This window comes from Bos taurus, chromosome 9 (assembly GCF_002263795.3).
Source record: "Bos taurus isolate L1 Dominette 01449 registration number 42190680 breed Hereford chromosome 9, ARS-UCD2.0, whole genome shotgun sequence".
Classification (NCBI taxonomy): Eukaryota; Metazoa; Chordata; class Mammalia; order Artiodactyla; family Bovidae; genus Bos; species Bos taurus.
Window position 1 is genome coordinate 88,440,639 of NC_037336.1, and position 20,921 is coordinate 88,461,559.

General features: G+C 40.0%; 1 protein-coding gene across 7 annotated transcripts in view; it reads right to left on the minus strand.

The window, feature by feature from the left end:
* Positions 1-8,586: 8,586 nt before the first annotated feature.
* The window catches only part of RMND1 (required for meiotic nuclear division 1 homolog), a 35,891-nt gene continuing 23,556 nt past the window's right edge, over positions 8,587-20,921 (minus strand). For 6 of the 7 annotated variants that reach the window (XM_005211055.5, XM_005211053.5, XM_005211051.5 and 3 more), the window contains 4 exons: positions 20,803-20,879; positions 18,330-18,450; positions 10,799-10,915; positions 10,073-10,311 (listed from right to left, as the gene is read on the minus strand). In XM_005211055.5, coding sequence (XP_005211112.2) covers positions 10,270-10,311; positions 10,799-10,915; positions 18,330-18,450; positions 20,803-20,879 — 357 coding nt within the window. In that variant the 3' untranslated portion in view covers positions 10,073-10,269. 7 annotated transcript variants of the gene reach the window in all.

Sequence of the window (20,921 nt, forward strand, 5' to 3'; positions counted from 1 at the left end):
GAGTCACAAGCCCCATGTTTACATAAAGCGTTAGGTAGGAAGCTCCTGGAGATGCTCCGGGAAGGCTCGGAGAACTCATGCTAGGATCCTGCTGCAAGCGGCCTGCTTGACATCTCTCTGCCCGCACCTTTGTCCCTCTGCTGCCCGAATTAGCATACGTTTCAAAGCTTAAGTCTTGCAACGGACTTGAGAATGAATCAAGGAGCTCATTGTGGAATTATTAATACTCTTTTTTTTTTTAAAGATCGCCAGTGGTAGTCAGGAAGTCAAGCTGGAATAGAAATGCTTGTTTGTGGTGTGTCTGGAGATAGAACTGCTTCCTTACTGACCGGTTGAGTGTGAGACGTTTCTGTTAGGATTTAACTTGATGCTTGTGGCAGCAGTTGGGTTTTAGCTGGTGAAGCTTTGGTCCAGAAAAATAGAAGTCTGCAGAAAAATCGAGGTCTGCAAAGCATGTTTGTTACTTAGGAACTATTTAGATTCTTAACTTTTGGTCTCTGAGATACTGTTAGAGTGGATTCTAGAATTGGCCATTCTGTCAAATTTATTAGAGGTCCTGAAATCTTTTTAACAGGGAGTTCCTGAAACATGGCAACTAGACAGGCATGGAATTTAATATTGTTTGATGGTGATTTTTAACATTTTAAGATTTACTTTTGCGTCATTGCCATTTTGCTAGAATTTTATTTGTATCTGTAGAAGTATGATGTTGTCCTTTGAGGAGTGCATTTAATGAATTCTTTTACATGTCTAGGAGTTTGAAGACTTAAGACTATGGCTTAATCTGTTTGGAAATGGAGGCGGCAGTTCCCTAGGCTTCTTTTTGGTTTTAAAGCATGCTTTCCTGATTATAAGCTCCTTGATTTGATGTGGAGCCCATTTTGGTTTATTTTATGTAGCGAGACCTACACAGCACCCTGTTCACAAAACACTTCAGGCAGGCTTACTATCTTAATGCAGAATTGATTTAACATACAGAAGTGTCCCTGCTGAGTGTCATTTGGTAACTGGGTTGTACCTGGTGCTACTGATGACTAATTTCTTCTTTCTTGAAGACGATACATAGCTGGATAACTTCAGTGGTCCAAAAGTGAGTAATAGATTTAGTACATACCTGCCTTGACCTTTCTCATTCTTTGATCAGCTAGATAAATGACTCGGTGAGTGGCTAAATGTCTGCCTTGCAAAACTGAATTCTGACCCTGGTGTAAGTATTTATGGTGCACTATCACTTAAACATCAAAAGTTGGCCGTTAGACTGGCATGTGGGGTTCCTGGGATAGGCTCTGCAGTTGAAATCTGTTTCATCTCATTTGGAAACTAAAGTGATTTTGATCTTGGTTTCTTAATACTCTAAGACGGAACTTTCAAATTTATGGTCTGATGAGTGCTCACAGGGAGAGTGAACTGATTTAAGAAAAAGGAAAAACTGGACAAAATTAATGCTAAAGTTTCAGATGAAGCCATTGGGCAGAAACTTGACAATGTGTCTCAGGTATTTGACCTTCAGTCAGAGTAATAAAGCTTATTCTCAAGATCAACAGATAGTTTCCCAGTATTACTCTATATGGTTGTATAGAAATAAATTCAGGGCTTACTCTGAATCTTTTTCCTAGAGAAGGTGCTGTCAGGAGCATCCTAGTCTTGTCTTTCAAAGATGCTGCTCTTGACTTAGAAGTGGACTGCTTTGTTGCTAGTTCTTTGAAGGCATAATCATAGGTACTTGGATTTTGCCAAATATGCCAATTATTTTTTAGTCATCATCATCAAGTGTTAGCATTAAAAGGAAAATATACAGATTATATTTGTTTTCTGCAACTGGTTGAATCAGAAACATTTAGATGGACTCAAATGCAAAGGTGGGGGAGCAAACAGTTCTTGCAGAGAAGGGTTAGTGTAGTGTCAGTCTGGTTGTGGGAGAGCCACAAATGCCCTGAGTTAAATAAGTCATCTGTTTACTTTGTGTACTGAATTTTGCATTTTGAAAATAAATTTGGCTAATTAGGGTTTCAAAAATAATTTCACACTTTACCTCAAAGAAAATCACAGTGCAAGAAAATAATCTGAATGGATTCATCAGAAGTTATGCATAAATATTCTGCATATTCTTGTGTTGCTAAAAGTTTTGGTATATGTTATACTGAGGTGCAACCAGAGAAATAATACACTTGATTGTGTTCTGAAGAGAATAGTTCCAGTGAGACAGTGGGCAGAGAGCAATTTAATAGTACTGTATTTCACTTTTTTTTTTTTCAGGGGGTGGGGCAAAAATTTGTGTGCACTCAAGTTGAAGATAGATTTTCCTTTAACACTGAGGATGAAAGTAATATTAAGAGGAAGTAGTACATGTGGATAGATCCCAAAGCTTTTTTATTGCACACTTTTTTGAAGGATGTCCTATGGGTAATCTCTTAAATTAGAAAAACAATATACTTTTTTACGTGCTAGATTTATAAGGCTAGGGTAGATACCACACCTTCTGTGTTTACAGGCTTAACATATCAGTCAGAAAAGATGTATTTTGAGTGTCTCCTATTTTATTTTTGTTAAAACGTTTATAGAAAATGCTTATTTTATAGTTGGTTGTTATTGAGACTATATTTCTTCAAGGATTCCCTATACTTTAGGAATTTTTTTGTTGTTGTTTAAAATCTATTATTGTAGGCACGTGGGTTTCAAACTTTTTCGGTTGTGGGTCTAAGAAATACATTTTGTTAAGTGCTACCTGGTATACACATAATGGGTTTCCCAGGTGGCTCAATGGTAAAGAATCTGCCTGCCAATGCAGGAGACCACTGGTCAATCCCTGGGTTGGTAAGATCCACTGGAGAAGGAAATGGCAACCCACCCCATGGACCGAGGAGCCTGGCACACCACAGTCCATAGGGTTGCAAAGAGTTGGGCATGACTTAGCGACTAAATAACAACAATACACATATTTGTAAAGAAACAGTTTTTAGGAAATAGTACTTGTTATTTTGAGTATATATTCTCCTGCTTTTTCTTTTAGATTTTTTTGTAAAAAATAGCCGATTATGGTGCTTTAAATTGATTTCATAAATCACAAATGGATCAGGGTGCACAGTTTGAAAAACACTAATATTTTAGTTTTTAGTATTAGTTTCTGTTACAGATTACCCCAAATCTTAGTGGTTTAAAATAGTAAATATTTGTTTATCTCCGAATTGTTGTGTGTCAGGAATCTGAGAGTAGAGTAGTTTAGGTAGTTCTGGGTCAGGGTCTTTGATGAGGTGTGTTTGGTTTTTTTTTAATGTCAGGGTGTTAACTGAGGATCTGCTTCTGAGGTGGCTCACACTCGAGCCGGTTAGTGCTTGGTAGTTCTCAGTTCTGTGTTGGGCTGCTTGAGTGTCCTGTCGACAGGGTGGTGGTTGGCTTCCCCCGGAGCCAGGGACCCAAGCAAGAGTAAGGAGGAAACCACATCAACCCTGCCACAGGCTGTTAGTTAAAATCAGGTCACTTGGTCCAGCCCACAGCCAAAGGGAAGAGTATCACAGAATTTATGACATTTTAATAATTACCACATTTCTGTATTTCTCCTGTTTATGGATGGATCAGGATGAACCCGAGTTCCTGCTGAAGTCGGTCTGTAAGTAACAAAGGCAGGGTTTTCTCTGAGGGCATCTAGTCTCGCTCCTTCCTCGCTCTTAAAATTTGAGGAAAGAGTCTCAAGCAATTAGTCAACTCCATTTAATGTAGGAAAACTAAACAGATTTTCTCTTACTTTTGTCATGAGAAAACAATAATCTGTGTTGATAGAGGTGAGAAAATTGGCTGCCTTTAAAAAAAAAAAATCTTGCCTAAAGAGTTTATAGTGTAGAACTTGTGTTCTCTAGTTTTCCAGCTTGAACCCTTATATGCGATTGTGGTTATATTTTCAATTTATTTGGCCTCTGAATAATGCTTGATGTCTTTATGGATTTGCAGGCTCCTCATACCAGTACCCCCATCCCAGCTGATTTTAGAGGAAACAGAAAATTTACTAAATGAATTTGAACTACTTTACTGTTATCTCTTGTATTACTGACTGTGAGACTGTGCTTGGTAACTTCCAGTTAGCACATTTCCAGGACCTAAAAGACAACATTAAAACTAAAGGATAATCAGGGTGTGCATGTAAAGAAGACTGTATTGTGTTTTTCTGCTGTGACGTTTTCATGGAAACTTTTGACCTAGAGTGCTTTGTTCTAAGACTGGTTTTGGCTTACTGGTATAGGAGTTGGGTGAGGACCTGACGTTGCTAGTGTGAGTGAAGCCAGGAGAAATTACCAAGGCCTGCATTGAATTTTTTTTTTTAATCCATTAGGCTTTTCTAATACATGGGGATATAGTAAATCATCTTAACACTTTTGCTCTTACAGAATTGGATAGTGGCTTTTTTCTTCTTAGACCGCTTTCCAGTTTATAACCAGGGCATCTGACCCTTCAATTCTGCCCTAAAGCACTGATTGTGCATACCCCTGTAATTACTCTTCTTGGTGTCTGTTTACCTATGTGTCGTATCCCCCGTCACACTGTAGGATTCTTACAGGGACTTCCTTTCATACATACTATGCTGGTGCTCAAGTACCTACAGAACTGACTTTGTAGTTGAAGCGACCCACAGTGATAATTTCTCCCACCAGAACTGAATGAAAAATGTAGAAAGCTTCTGGATATAGGTGGCACATACGGCTGGTGTATATGTCAATCGCCGGCTCTGTTCTTGAGATACCCACAGTTCAGTGGGGAGAATACAATCATATACTTAATACACAAGGTGCAGGGTGCTCTGCTGGCGCGGTGAAGCTGGTGTTGAAACTGAATCTTAAAGGGTGAGTGGATGTTTCAAAGAGAAGATAGGGTTTTATGAGGTGTACAGGGTTGTGCATTCTTCAGTATACATCTGCCTGAATTGTTTTATGGTTGGCAAGTTGGCATCATATTTTGATAAGTTGCTTCTTACCAAGAGCATGCCTGCTCTTGGTAAATTACTTCTCTAGAACTTTGCTGTCCGTTTGAATAGCTCCTAGCTAAATGTGGCCGTGTAGGTTAAGGTCACCATACCACGTGCGCTTCAGTAGTCACATGGGGACAGAGGCGGCCATATTGGACCACACAGATATTACTGAACACTTGTCACAGAAAGTTCCGTTGGACAGTGCTGCTACAGAGTCATGTTTTGTTCATCTGCACGTTTATAGGAGAAACCTTAATAGCTGCCTGACATTGGGAGAGACAGTGATAGGTGTTTACGAATAGACAGAAGGGAGTATACGTTACTGTGGTTAAGAATATTTAGACTTTGGAGTCAGATCTGGGTTGGAATCATACTCTGTCCCTTACGCTGCCTGGCCTTTGATGTCTTATGCATTCAATGTCTGAGCTTCAGTTTGTTTTGTTAAAATAGGGATGATAATACAGGGTTGTGTGAGTGTAAAAATACGTGTGTAAGGGGACTTCACACAATGCCTTAGTAAGTGATAGGACCATTAATAAGTTTTAAAATAATCACTGATTTGAAAAAAATGAGTTATCTTACAGTAAAGGTAACCCCCCCCCCTTTGGTGTACAGGTCTGTGAAGTTTGTCTACATTTGTGTAAACCCACTCAGGATACAGGGCAGTTCTCTCTCTTTAGAAACCCCCCCAGTCAGTCCTTTTACATGCTAACCTCCATTCTCACTCCTCCCTGGCAGCACTGATTTCTCCTTCATCACTTCTAGTATGTTATATAAATGGAATCATGTAGTCTTTTGAGACTGATTTCAGCCAGCTGTGTGAGTCATAAAAAGTTGTAACATATTAATAGTACAACTGATTTTTAAAGATGTTGGTTTTGAAATGTTTCTTTTAAAAAAACAAAAAAATGCAAGTCTGAATTTTTGCTTATAGAATTGTTGTGTGACTGGAGTTTTTATGTTTGAAAGTGAAGTAAATGATGAAATTTATAGGGAAAAACTGCTCCCCCAGTTGGTGACAACTGTATGTGTATCATCTTGTTTATGAAGCTGGTTGGTTAGGGGAAGTTTTTTTTAAAGATCGGTAGAGTTGTAGCACAGTCCTAATTTGAGAAAAAGTGGCTGTTAAAACATCATTAATTTACAAAATGTGGTGTGAAGGTAGGTAACAGCTGGCTGCTTTGCCCAGGCCTTCCCCAGCTTAAGGCTGAAAGCCTGGCTGCCTCCCAGAATCCCCCAGGGCCAGGGAACACAGGATCTCAAAGGGCCACATGAAGAAAATTTGCGGTTTACAGCTCAGATTTCATTAGTGAGGCATCAGGTATTTGATAATGTGTTACACCCCACCGCAGGTATGTGGGGTCTTCTTGGCTTCCCCACTGGGGGTCAGACCTGTGCGGGAGGACCACCAGGGAGTCCCAGGTCTGAACTTTTCTGTTAGTGGTGTTTTAAAAAACTGATGACAAGCAGATTTGCAAGTCTCATGTATAGAAGCTAAATTAAAAGTCAAATTTTATACTTAACCCACAGTCTTGTGTTTGGAGTTTTTCAGTTCACATAGTGAGGTCTAAATCTGAAGTAAAATTTGAAGTTCTTCAGTTGACGTAGCTATTGTGTTCCCCTTTCTTAGCTTTTCGTACCATCTCTTCTATAGATGTCTTCATAGGTCAAGCAGATTGCTTAGTTGTTACCTGCTGCCTTCATGGAAATGGAAGTAGGGCCCTTAATGTTTTATCACTGGATATGGGAGTCCAGAGTTGCATGTCATAACTTTGGAATAAGTACTGGGTGAATTTGTGCAAGAATGACTAGCTTTGTAAGCTGTACAGGCTTGCACCCATGCTTTCCAGTCTGTTGTTATAAGGGGATGTTGAAACATTTTGTTTTTAAGGAATGTTTAAATCTGTTTTAAGGAAATGTTTCAAATTGTGCAAAAGGAGTAAAAATGTGGCCTTTGAAAAGTTCTGTTAAGCCTGGGGAGGAAAGCTCTGCTGAGGAAAGAGTTTGGAATAGTGACCTTATCTGTTCCTTAAAAAATGGCAATTCAGAAGCAATGGAGGGAGCCAAAAAGTAAAAACAGATTTGGATTGGAAGTATTCATAAAACCTCCCTCTATTTCTCATCTTTAACCACCTTCTCCTAGCACACCTCTCTCTCACACACACACACTTGATAAAGGCAGGAGATTGCATGAGAAAATGGGTTGGATTGGAGAATCAAGTCTTCTGAGACTCGGTTACTTAAAATCTATCTATAAACCTGAGTAGAAATTAATAACTAGGCTCTAACTTAGTGGCTCTGAGTTGAGTGAGCCTAAGGATTTCTTCCTTGGAGTTGTAAAAAAAAAAAAAAAATTTCCCAGCAGCAACCTGGTTCTGATTGCGGAACACAGGAATCACTCATTGTGAAAGCCTGAGGACCCTATTTGGGAAAACTGCTCTTAAGGGGTAGACAACCATTAAAAATAAATTTATTAAAAATAAATATGAATTTAAAATAAAATGAATATGGTTGATATTTGTAAAAAATTTAGAAATGAATATGGTTGATTTTTGTCAAAAATTTAGAAATAATACCACCTGGTATATGTAAGATGTGTAGAGTTTAAAAGGTCTTTTTGGGCTTGCATTGAAGAGACAGTCTATTTTAGACAGTGGAGACACTGCTTTGTATTTAAATGAAGCACTTTATGTGGATGCAGCATGCACTTCAAGCTTCGCACATGTTCCTTAACCGGGGTTCCGAGGGGGATGCTGGGGCTCTGAGTCAGTCTTCATTTAATCTCAGGATCTTATGTGGGTTTTTACCCAGATGTACTAACAGTTAACTCTCATAGCTTGAGGTTGGTTAACTCCGTTAACCCTCACAGCAGCCCTGTGAGGTAGCGCTACTGTTACACCCATTTTACAAGTGAGAGAGGCCCAGACAGGCTCTGTGACTCGCCCAGCATGATGCTGCTGCTAGGTGGTGTGGCCTGAGGACTCAGACCCAGGTGAGTCTTAACCACTGAGCTTCTGTGACAGAAATTTGGTGCCATTTTTGAGGAGTGCTTCCGGAGCCACTGATGAATATTATCAATATTTTTTTAGGCTCTCAATATTCTAGTATAATCTCATGGACATTTTGTTCTGAGAGAAGCTGTGATCTTCAAAAACTATTTTGCTTGTATTAAACCTAAAATAATTTAAAAACTTTCCTAATAACTTAGGTTGAAGCTTTTATCATAAATTTAAATACTTGAAAAGATATAATTTCTGACATGAATATTGATATTTAAAAAACACTATTATAAGTCATATAATAAAAATATAGATTGTAACACATCAATCTTTAATGTTTCAGTGGAATTTAATACCATAATGATGTCCATCATGATCCATTTAAACAGAAGTAAGTGATTAAATGTTCCTTTTTCTTGAAAGACTGTATTTGTGTTATATTTCCCCCACAAAACGTTATTCTAATAAATTTTTATGTTTGAAGGTTTTGTTATCTCGTTTTTTGTAACTGTGTATAAACTGAAGTGTTAAATTTTAATTTGCCATGGCCATAATGCAATAAATGTTTGTGCTCTCTTTGTGTTAACTAAAATTTTATTACACAGTTGACCCAAATTGTACACATGGATGCTTAAGGGAAAGTTTTTATTGAAAGTGTCCTCTTAATGGGGGATGGAGGGATGGATAACATGGTTTCCATTAAAGAAAGTTCTGTTGACCAGTATTTCAAATTGTCCTTGTTTGTTTTGTTTTTTTTTTTTCCCAGTGTAATCATGGTTTATGTAAAAAAATGACATAGGGCAATCATAAACAGTTTCTACATTCTCTCTTTGCCTCCCAGTTGTCTGTCTGTCTCTATGGTTACATTGAAATGGAAATGAATCTCTTATAAGACTTAATATTTGAAACAAACCATTTTAGTATTTTGCATTTCGATTGAAACAATAAAGAGTATAGAGATAACCCAATCAATGTTTTTTCAAAAACACCTTGTTTGGCTTTCTAAAGAATTTTTAAATGCAGGTTGATGATGGTGGTTTAATCACTAAGTCCTGTCCAGACTCCTGCAACACCATGGACTGTAGACCATCAGGCTCCTCTGTCCATGGCATTTCCCAGGCAAGAATACTGGAGTGGGTTGCCATCTCCTTATTTAGGGGATCTTTCCTGACCCAGGATCAAACCCACGTCTCCGGCATCACAGGCGGATTCTTTACTGCTGAGCCACTAGGGAAGTCCTTAAATGCAGGTTAAATATACATAAAGATTTTAAAATATAGTGGATCAAACTAAAATGAAGAGGGGTGAGATGCTTTCTGTACACTGTGAGATGGGAAAATGGAGAGCAGGGTCAATAAACTGCTTAGAGGTATATGTACTTGTGTGTGGAACTTGATCTAGAAAGCAGTTCTTGAACTGTCTATGCCCATGTTGCTTGGAAAGTCCTTGGGTACCCCTGGCATAGGCACTTAGTGGTACTCAAGACTGATACCTGCAGTGCCCTGAGACATACCAGGATAGGCAACTCTACACTATTCCAGCAAATACATTACTCATCAGTGAGGGTCAGATACATGTGTATTCTCTTGCATACTGTGTAGCAGTTGGCAGTAAAGTGACAGTGTCCCAATTTAGAATAGTAATACTCTGGATATGTATATAACATGAAAAAAAACATTAAATTCATGTGATGGAGAGGGTAGTAGGGCAGGCGGGAATATGCATAAACATAAGCTGAAGATAAAAAGGACTTTATCAGTTCAAGATAGCATATAAATATTAAAATCTTTGTACCTGGTATTTTAAATTCCCCTAAAGAGTGAGAAAAAGTTCCTCTGTGGGAAGGATATTTTGACTAACTTGGTAGTGAAAGGATGGAAAGTATGGATTAATAAAAGGAAAGTGCCAGTGAGCAGACTCATTATGCCACATAAAAACAGGATGGAAAGTTAATTTCTGCCATTAAAGCCTATCTTCTGTATTTCCGAACTGGAGTTTTTGTTATGTTTTCTTAGGGCCAAGATTGGGACTCCTTGGGGTAGGTTAGGAGCAATGCCCAAATTTACCAAGATTATCCAAAGCTCTTTAAAATACATAAAATGAAAATCCTTTCAAATTATCAGTGTTATAGACCCAGATGCTGGGTTCTTCATAGTTTTTATTCAAGCAGCAATACTAGAAACTGAGATCATTGTAACAATTCCTTGATTTAAAAAAAAAAATAACCTATTAAAAGATATCTCAGCAGGTGAATACTTAATGTTTGATTGTAGAACTCGAGTATCTCTTGCAACGATACTTTTCCTTTGGTCATCACTTAATCAGAAAAAATACTCGTCCCAGTTCAAACAGTACCTTACAAATAAAAAGAAGTATTACGACAAATCACTGGTTGGTACAGACTTAAGATGACTTTTCTGATTGTGATTAATGAAAAACGCTCCTGGAATAAGAACAACTCTGTCTCCCCCACTGGGCAAGCTGCACCTCTGAGGCACAAGCACTTGCTGTGGGCTGTAGGTTACACATTCACAGTGAGAACTCTTACGTGCCATCTCAGAATGAGGGCATTTCCTGGCGATCCAGTGGTTACAATTTGGTACTTTCACTGCCGTGGCCCGTTTTCAGTCCCTGGGCAGGGAACTAAGGTCCCACAGGCCACGCAGCACAGCCAGATAAAATGTGGAACTTTTCCAAAAATAATACTTCAATGCATTTTTAAAATATTACCACAGTCACTTGCAACTTGCCTCATCTGCAAACAGACTTAAGTATTTAGGACAAAGTCATGTTCTTTCCTGTTATCTTCTGTCAAGTTGCTTTCAAGAAAGTTTTAACTTACCTCTATGGTAATAAGGATGACAATCATCCATTCCAGGCGGAGTGCCCTCTTCTCCGTCAGGTGATTCCGCATCAGATCTGTTAGCTCCATGCAGTGCTGAAGCTTTTCATTCATGACCTGCAACAGTAAAAATCTCAGCAAGTACCCTGTGTATTTAAACGAACTCACTGAAGATAACAGTTGCCTGCTTCAAATTTCCGAGTTTCAAATAGGTATGCGGTGAGAAATCATCCCTTCAATTCTGGCTCCTCAGCTCTCTCCAAAGGCAACCTGCCAGTGCTACCTGTCTCCTTTCTGTGAATCCACCGGGACAAAAAATTTTGTAATGCACAGATGTGACTGCAAAAAATAGTTGGCATACCAAAGCTCCTCTTATATTTGGAAGATTTTTGATGGAAGATCTAAAAGTTTTTGAGTCCTAGTTTTTCATCACTGCCCTTGGTAAATTTTAAGCAGTTAATAAAAGAAAACTTGAAATAGGATTCTTTTAGTATGGCCTGAAGATGGCAAAAACAATGATTACCATCTACAATATGAAAACTAAGTCCCCACTGTCAAAAATTCCCGAACGCAAAACTTGACCTGCTACACATCACCGCTAGATGGCACTGCTCTTAACGCTTAACTGCAGACGCTGTAGGTTCTGCCTTCTGATATCCTACAGGCTGGTTGAGGGTCATAGAAAACAGACTCTTGGATTAAAGCCTTCAATGTGACCGCTGACAAGGTATACTTCCTTAATCTATCTCACTTTCCTTTGGAAATTACAGAGCCTGGAAGACAAATTTTAAAAAATAGTTTTTGGATTCCACTTGATAATTTCTGAGGTACGTATGCCGAGAGTGCAGGTATGGTCGGTGGAAATTCGAGACAAATCACAGATCCATGTCTGGGTTGACTGAAATGTGCTAGTGCACCATATTTACCACGATTTTGCAAAGAACATTAAACCGTGAGAGCGAACCCCAGAGTAGGAAATGGCAACCCACTCCAGTATTCTTGCCTGCAAAATTCCATGGAAAGAAGCCTGGTGAGCTACAGTCCATGGGGTCACAAAGAAGAGGACGCGACAGCACTGACAGGGAACACCTGGAGCCACACTGGTAACACGCTTGCCCACTCCTCCAGACTCCCTGGGCACCCCGCAGTTGCCACTTTGTATAAATGTTTAGAACGGTGCCGCCTCCTTCCTCTTCCTATTGTTACTGGCGGCCTGATCTTGGTCTATAAATATGCTCAGCCTTAAGCTTGCTTCTCTTTTCAAAATGCTGACCCAACCCTCTTCTATTTTCCTTCAACTCTGACTAAAGACATTTTCTTCCTCCACTTCCTCAGCACCCAATTTAGCCCTTAGAAGTTGTAGATATTACCTCAACTCCCCTGAAACTTTCACATGTCTCATGAGTAACTTCAACACCCTTTCTTGGTTAGATTACAAGACCTCAATTAACTCAAGTGTTTGACAACACCTGGAAACGTGCTTCCTTTTGGCTTTTCTCCTCTAGGGACCAAATTCTGCCTCCGACATCCTTCTTTTCTGAGACTTCTCGGACCTCCCCTTGAATGTGGATGACAGTTCCCAGAGTCCTGATCTTGTCCCTCCTGCCTTCCAGCTCTGCACTCTGCATGATCGTGCCCAGATGTCTCCTGGACTTGGGTCGTTTCCATCCCATCATCACTGCTTCTGTGATACACATTAGCCAACTGCATTCAAGTCAAAGACTTAGAAATTCTGTTTATTTCAGAAGGAAACTATCATTGCCAAAAAAACGGAAAATCTGCATGATGTGAAATGGTGTTGGCTGCACAAAGTTGGGCCTGATGCTTGGGAAGTGTGAGCTTACACATCAGAGGGCCAGTCAAGAGCCATGAAAGCCAAACTAGAGTGTTTCTCTTCAACATGGGACACAAGTGTTACTTGCTTCCATGCTTACATGTTATTTCAGGGTCCATATGTTACCTAAGTTCATCTCTTATACAAGTGTATGTATCCCACATTTTAACAAAGACTGATTTAAGAAAAACTTTTTTGATAAGTCTCAAATATAAATGGTTAATCCCAATTTCTCCTCTGCCCGAATTTCTTGCTTTACTGTTATTTATTTCTTTGGATGTTAGAGACAAACATCTTTATTAAAGATATCACCAAAATTTTGGCAAACATTTCAAAACCTATTTGTAAACACAATGCTTCCCTTTTAAACTGCACTGCCCGAATTTCTGTCTATAAAACACCATCTTATTGGTTTCCTTCTTGGGTCTTAAATTTAGCATTTCTCAAACTACAGTTTTTTTGAAAGTAGCATTAACTGTTTTCATTTTGACCACACTAGGTCTTTGTGGCAGCGCTCAGACTTGCTTCAGTTTCAGCGTGCACATAGCCTTCTCTTGTTGCCAGAACACAGGCTCAGTTGCTGTACTGTGTGGGCTTACCTGCCCTGCAACATGTAGGATCTTAGCTCCCCGACCAGGAATCAAACCTGTGCCCCCTGCAGAGGAAGCTCAGTCTTAACCACTGGACCTCTAGGCAAGTCCTTTAGCTTCTAAAGAAAAATTAAAGTGGACTTCCGGGGACCACTGGTAATATGGGTAGAATGGTTTGTGCCCTCAAATTCATGCTGAAGCCCTAACCTCCAATGTGATGGTATCCAGAGATGAGGTCTTTGGGGGTGGTGATTAAGTTTCAGTTCAGTTCAGTCGCTCAGTCGTGTCCAACTTTCAGCGACCCCATGAATCGCAGCACGCCAGGCCTCCCTGTCCATCACCAACTCCCGGAGTTCACTCAAACTCACGTCCATTGAGTCGGTGATGCCATCCAGCCATCTCATCCTCTGTCGTCCCCTTCTCCTCTTGCCCCCAATCCCTCCCAGCATCAGAGTCTTTTCCAATGAGTCAACTCTTCGCATGAGATGGCCAAAGTACTGGAGTTTCAGCTTTAGCATCATTCCTTCCAAAGAACACCCAGGACTGATCTCCTTTAGAATGGACTGGTTGGATCTCCTTGCAGTCCAAGGGACGTGATTAAGTTTAGATGGAGTTTAAATTAACATCCTTGTAAGAAGAGGCAGACACACTAGGATGTGCTCTCTCCTTGCCTCGAGAAACTACACTGGGAAGGTGGGAAGGGGGTTCTTACCAGGAACCAAACCTATATGACCTGGTGTGTGAACTGCTGCCCCCAAGAAAGTGTGTTAGTCGCTCAGTCATGTCCAACTCTGCAACCCCAATGACTGTACCCCTCCAGGCTCTTTTGTCCACGGGATTCTCCAGGCAAGAACACTGGAGTGGGTTGCTATTCCCTTCTCCAGGGGATCTTCCCGACCCAGGGATCGAACCTGGGTCTCCCTCATTGCAGGCAGATTATTTACTGTCTGAGCCACCAGGGAAGCCCCCAAGGAATGCGAACAAAGTACTGCAGAAGCAGAGAGGCAGGTGGTGCCAAATTTAAACATATTTTTATTTTTATTCTTCAGGACACTACCCGAATTATTTTCCACTTGTTTATAGCACTGATTAAGTGCAATGCATACATTCTCCTGGGTACTTGGTTAAGGATTCAGAAATCAGCATTATAGCTGCATAGAGCTCACATAAATTTTTTTTTCTTAAAAATACCACAGAATGGACATGTTCCAGGACTCTTCCAGTAGTGGGACTGAGGGGACCCTGCCCACCTGCTCCTGGACTGCAGAGCTGGCTTCCCTACAGTGGGCATGGAGGAAGCCTAGCCACTCAGAGGAGCACCGTCCCTGGTGAGCCCTGGTGCCCTCTTAGGATATCCACTCCGGCTGCTTGGTGAAGACGCAGAGGCACTTTCCCCAGGGTTCCCCTTCCTACTTGGCTCTGTGATCTTCTTCCAGCTAGCTGATTCATCACTTCACATCTACATTCATGATTGATTGATCCTGTGTTGACATTTCTCATCTTCAGCTGTGACTTTCATGTTGAATGTAGTGTTCATCCCAAGTTCCTAAAAGACATTCCTGTCTTTCTGCTTCTCCTCCTCTGAGCCCCACACGCAGGATGCTTCCTGCTCAAACCATCTTCATTGTTAGTGACTGTGATCCTAGGCTCTTTTCCTGTACTCCTGCCCACGAGGGACATGCAAAGGACACTGCAGGCATCAATATCAAAGGATGCCAAGATTTGAGAAAGGAAACAGAATGAAGGGCTGGGAGTAGGATGTCTGAGTTCACACTAGCCACGCAGCTGGTTTATCTTCGTTATTGCTCAGCAACTGTTACTGACCCAACTCAGCACTACAGGCTGCTTATCAGAAAAGGTCTACATTTGCTTGGTGGCAATAATCTGTACACTTCATCCCAACAGTCAGGGTTCCACCAAACATCTTCATTCCAAGAGGACAAGGGGAGACATCTAAGAGCTGTAACTCTTGAGCACTTTCAAATTCGTCCCCAGTAAGTACCACTGCTCAGCAAAGTTGATGCTTTTGTCATTAAAGACTTCTCAAAAGAGGCTTTATTTCCAAATTTTCCTTGAGGCATAATTTACATACAATAAAGTGCCCTTGTCTCCATTCTAAGCATATACAGTTTGAAGACTTCTGACAGATATATAACCACGGAAGTACTGAAGTGACATTCCCATCACCCCAAACCCCTGTGCCCCTTTGAAATCTACGGCTCCAGGGAACCACTAATCTATTTTCTGTAACTACAGGTTGGTCCTTCTAGAATTTCCTATAAATATAGTAGCATGTATTCTGTTGTGTCTAGATTTTTCTCACTCAGCATAATGATCCTGATATTCATCCATGCTGTTGCATGCATCGGTAATTGCTTTTTACTGCTGAGTGGTATTCCACTGCATGGCTATCCCGCAGTTTCTTTATCCATTCACCTATTAGTGGCCATTTCATTGTTTTCAGTTTTTGGCTATTATGACTAAAGCTGCTATGAAGATGCAGGTACAAATCAATGTGAGCATATATGTTTTCATTTCTTGTGAATAAATACTCAGGATCGAAGCACTGGATCATACAGTTAACACAGTTAAATTTCTGAGGAAATGCCAGGCTGTTCTGGAGAGCGGTTGTACCAATGTACATTGTCACAAGTCACGTATGAAACTTCCATTTGCTCCACATCCCTCCTGACGTGGGGTTGGCAGTCCTTTTAATTTTAGTCACTCTACCGCACGTATGGTGACAGCGCACTGTACGTTTCATCTGCACTTCCCTGACGGACAATAACATTGAGCATCTTCTCACGTTCATTTGAACACTCACATATTTTGTGAGATGTCAGTTCAAATCTTTTTGCCCATTTAAAAACCCGAGTTGTCTTTTCAAGCGAAAAGAATTCTGGACAAGTCTTTTGTCAGGTTATATATGGAGAATATTTCCTTCCAACCTGTGGGAGGAAATATTCTCAATATATTTGTGATCTACCTTTTCATATTATTTTACTTTTTAATTAAAAAAATGTTTATTTATATGGCTGCACCCGGACTTAGCTGGGGCATTCGGGATTATCAGTCTTCACTGAGGCAAGAGGGATTTTCAGCTGCAGCATGCAGACTCTAGTTGTAGCATGTGGAATCGAGTTCCTTGACCAGGGATCCAACCCAGACCCCCTGCATGGGCAGCATGGAGTCTTAGCCACTGGACCACCAGGGAAGTCCCTGCCCTTTCATATTCTAAAGAGTGTCTTTCAAAGACCAGTAGTTTTAGTTTTGATGAAGTTCAACTTATCAAATTCTTTCTGTAAGGTTCATGATTTTTTTTTTTTTTTGGTCCTAACAGATCTTTGCCTTCCCCAAGGTCATGAGGCCTTTTTCCCCTATATTTTCTTTCTGAGCTTTTATAATTTTACCTTTTATATTTAAAGGACTCTAATTCATTTAGAAATGGTGTAAAGACAAGACTAGGGCTCATTTTTTTTTTAACATACGGCTATCCCATTGTTCTAGCACCATTTGCTGAAAAGATTAGAAAAAAAGAGAAGAGAGCCTCAAAGACTCACTGGAGTATAACTAAAAATCTGAGATTATCAGAGATACAGCAGATTTCTCAAACCATGAAGGCCAGAAGAAAGTGGGACAGTAATTTTTAGGTGTTAAAAGAATTGTCACTTGGAATCCTTCAACCAGGGAAAAAAGATCCTTCAGGAATGAAGGGGAAGTCTAGATATTTGCAGACTTACCCTGCAAGAATGGCTAAAGAATGTTCTTGGAATAGAAAGCAAACAACAGAAAAAGAAATCTTAGAACATCATTGAAGAAAAAAAAAGAACAAAGGAAAGAATAAAATATGGGTAAATATGAGAGAATTTCCTTCTCCTCTTGAGTCTTCTGAATTATGCTGATGGTCGAAGCAAAAACTAAAACATTGATGAAGTTCTCAGAGTGGAGAGTAGAGGGATATACATGTACAGTTTCCTTACAGGATTTAATCTGGCAAAATGTCGAAAAGAGTGGCTTGTGATAAAGGTATGCATAATGGATTACCTAGAGCAACCACCAAATACCTATGCAGAGAGACATACTAAAAAATGATACAGATGAATCAAAATGGAACCCCCTCCAAATGTCTAGGTAGCTCATAGGAAGGCAGGGGTTGATACAGACAATGACTTGGAGGGATCTCAAGGGTGTTATACTCATTGAAAAAAGCCCATTTTAAAAGACACACGGTACAGTTCTATTTATATAACAATCCCAAAATGACAAAATTACAGAGCTGGGGAATAGATTAGTCACTGCCCAGGGTTAGGGACGGTGGGGGAGAGATGGTGGTGTTACTATAAGGAGGCAAGGCAGATCTCTGTGGTCACAGGACAGACCTGTACCCAGACCTTGTGGTCACCTGGATCTACACGTGATCAAATGTCGCAGGACCATGCACGCACACGATACCAACATCCGGTGTGTTTTCTACCCTCTCCCGCCGTGGGGCTCACCTCCGTCATGACCACCTCCACCCACGTCCATCATTCCATCAGCTGCCTCTCTCCTCAACTTTGCTCCCATGCTTCTAAACGCTCTTGTGACAGGTCTAACTGGCTGTTCTCTTGCTACTGTGCTCTCCACATATCTCAAACGTGGCTCCTCCTCCTCCCCCCAACCTTTCTGTGTCTGCCATCTTTCTACCTGTTGCCCACAGCAAACACCAGTCATCCTTACTCTTCTCTCTCCCTGGCCTCCCCATACCGACCACTTCATCTGTCTTAAAGGATTCTTTTAAAAGTTTCATTCTTATTCTCACTGTTGCCAGTGAAGTTCTGGACCTTACGAACTCTTGCTTGAAACTTGATGAGAAATCTACTGGACTACTAGGCCTCCAGACTCTCACCAATCTTACTGAGCCTCTGGAGTAAAATTCAGAATATCCTTTGACGTGAAAGCTGAAAACTGTACACAGAACGAGAGTGGGAAATCTAGAGATCTGTCCAGAAGTCAAGAGACATTTCTCCAAAGCAGTTTACTTAATTAAAAAATTCTCTTCACACTGTCATACAACTTAGAGGTGACGTCGTGTCTTCCTCTCTCAGTAGAAGTGCAAAATACATACCTTAACTCTACGAGTAATGCTGAGGAACCGACAAGTTTTATCATAAAGTTCTTCCAGATTTTCTCTGTCCCAGTAGAAATCAGGAGTGATCAAGAAGTCTGAACTCAAGTTTATACGGTGTCTTAAAAAAAGGAAAATCATAACTTTTAATTTGTATCTTGAATTAAAAAATCATGGTCTCTATTTTCTTTCTTTTTTGGAGATATTTATTCATTGATTGTAGTTAATTTACAATGTTGTTAGTTTCAAGAGTACAGCAAAGCGATTCAGTTATACACACACAGATACGTATATCTGTCTCTCTCTCTATATATTCTCTTTCAGTTCTTTTCCATGATAGGTTATTACAAGATATTGAGTACAGTTCCTATGCTACACAGTAGGAGCTTGTTGTTTACCTATTTTATATACAGCAGCGTGCATATGTTAATCCCAAACTCCTAATTTATCTCCCCCATCCCCACTGGTAACCACAAGTTTGTTTTCTATGTCTGTGAATTTATTTCTGTTTTGTAAATATGTTTATTTGTATGGTGTTTTATAAAAACAGTTTTGAATGCTGATTCTTTTAATACTTCTGAGAAACATGTAAACAAAAAAATTTCAAAATCTGCACCCAAATTAATTCAATATTTACACTGACAGTTATGAAGCAGATAAAAGAAAACCCAATGTAAAAAAATCTGAAGCTTCTTTTCTCATTCAAGTTTGTTACACATGCACGCATGGGTGTGTGTGGATAGGTATTCACATGACTACTGGTTTCCTCAGTATCCTTCCAGTGTTTGATCAAACACTGGATAAGCAAATTCTCTATTTCTACCCTTTTACAAATGAAGCCTGAGCTTGTTTTTAAAAGAAAATTTACATTGTAGAAGTAACACATAAATAGTTTTTCACTATAAAAAAGAAAAACCCTGGAGAAGAACTCAGAAAACACTGTTAGGCCCTTTACCCTAACACCACAACTCAACTCCTTTAGGCCCTGCCAACAGTCTGCTGTTGTCCTTCAGGATCTGCTTCTTTGCACACACATGTGCACACACACCTACATGTCTGGTAGTATGTATACACATCAAGATGCATATGAATATTTATGCTGTTTGTCTACGAGTGGGATCGTACCACATCTGTAATTTATGACTTATTTCTCACCCGATATAACCTGCCACATTTCTACTATATCTTTTCATAGACTCACCATATTCCTTTGAATAACACATAAGCACTCTTACTGTGAAAAGAAGAAAACTTAGGATAAGAACAGTAAGGCCCTATAGAAACTATTCACAAACCTAAACATATTTAGTCCTAATTTCTGAGTTTTGATATAGTAACTCACTATATGGAATTCTGCTCGCATCATTAAGAGCAGAGGAGAGAGAAGTCTCTGTATCCCACTTCTTAGCGAGCTCGAGGCTTTAGATGGGCTGCAGGATGCTCCTGACATAGGGGTTTTTATTTTTGTTGGTGTCCTGAGTTAGGGTCCCTGAGCTGTGAGAAAGGCATGGGTGATGGAACGCTGGCCCCCTTCTCCTCACCAGGCCAAGTTTTAATATCTAAGGAAAACGTGGAACAGCAACCCGTAGGGACACTACTGACAAACCCCAGTCACTCATCCCACACACGGAACAGCTGAAGCACCGAGAATGCTGCCTGGTGAGAAAAACACCAAAATTCAGGATGTTTCACTCCATAAATCCTAGGGAAACTACAAGAATAAACTGAAGGCTTTTTAATTTAACTTAATTTTAAATGATGCACTATTGTATTTCATCAGTTTTAAGACACTGTTCTTCCCATTTTTAACATCTCTGAAAACGGAGGCATCTTTAAAAGTGATGATGTCTTACAGGTGGCAGTTGGGACTCAGCTGTCATTGCTTTAGACAACTTACTTCCCTCATGTTTTCCTTTTTATGTATGCCTGGGAATACATAAAATGTGATAAATCTACATCTAAGTAAGTCTAAAAGAGCTAGTTCAGGAAGTGCAAAATTAAAATTGTGATTAAAAAAGCATTGTCTCATATGCTAGCTGGTAGCATTTTCACTTTCCTATGGCATCTTATGGTGTCTCAGAGTCAGCGAAAGATGATACATCACTTTTCTGTAGCAATTAGGTCTATTCAGAGTTATGATGCACTGACAGACTTGTACTGAGAATTCCCATTGTTCAAATTCTAGAATGTGTCTTTCCACCTCCAGAGAACACCTACCGTGCTCTCCGATGGGGGTTTATTATAGATTAATTGTGGTTTCTCTTGCACAGGCAGAATTTCTTCCAGTAAAGTCCTAACACAGCCCAGCTGCTTCTAATGGGTCAGAGTTGTTCATGCTTATAACGAATGAAATAAAAACAGCTGCAATTCCCATTAAGGTACAAATGCTTGCTCTTTACTGTACAGGGATATTTTCTGCTGATTGTTAAATATATGAATATATGAAGTATATCACTTACAGAGAAAATTTTACCTTAGGGCAAAGAGTTCACCCATTTTCTGCATAACTTCTTCATGAGATAGTTTCACTTTCTTCCCAGCTTTTAAAGCCTATTTGGGAGGGGGAGAAATACATACATACATACACACGTG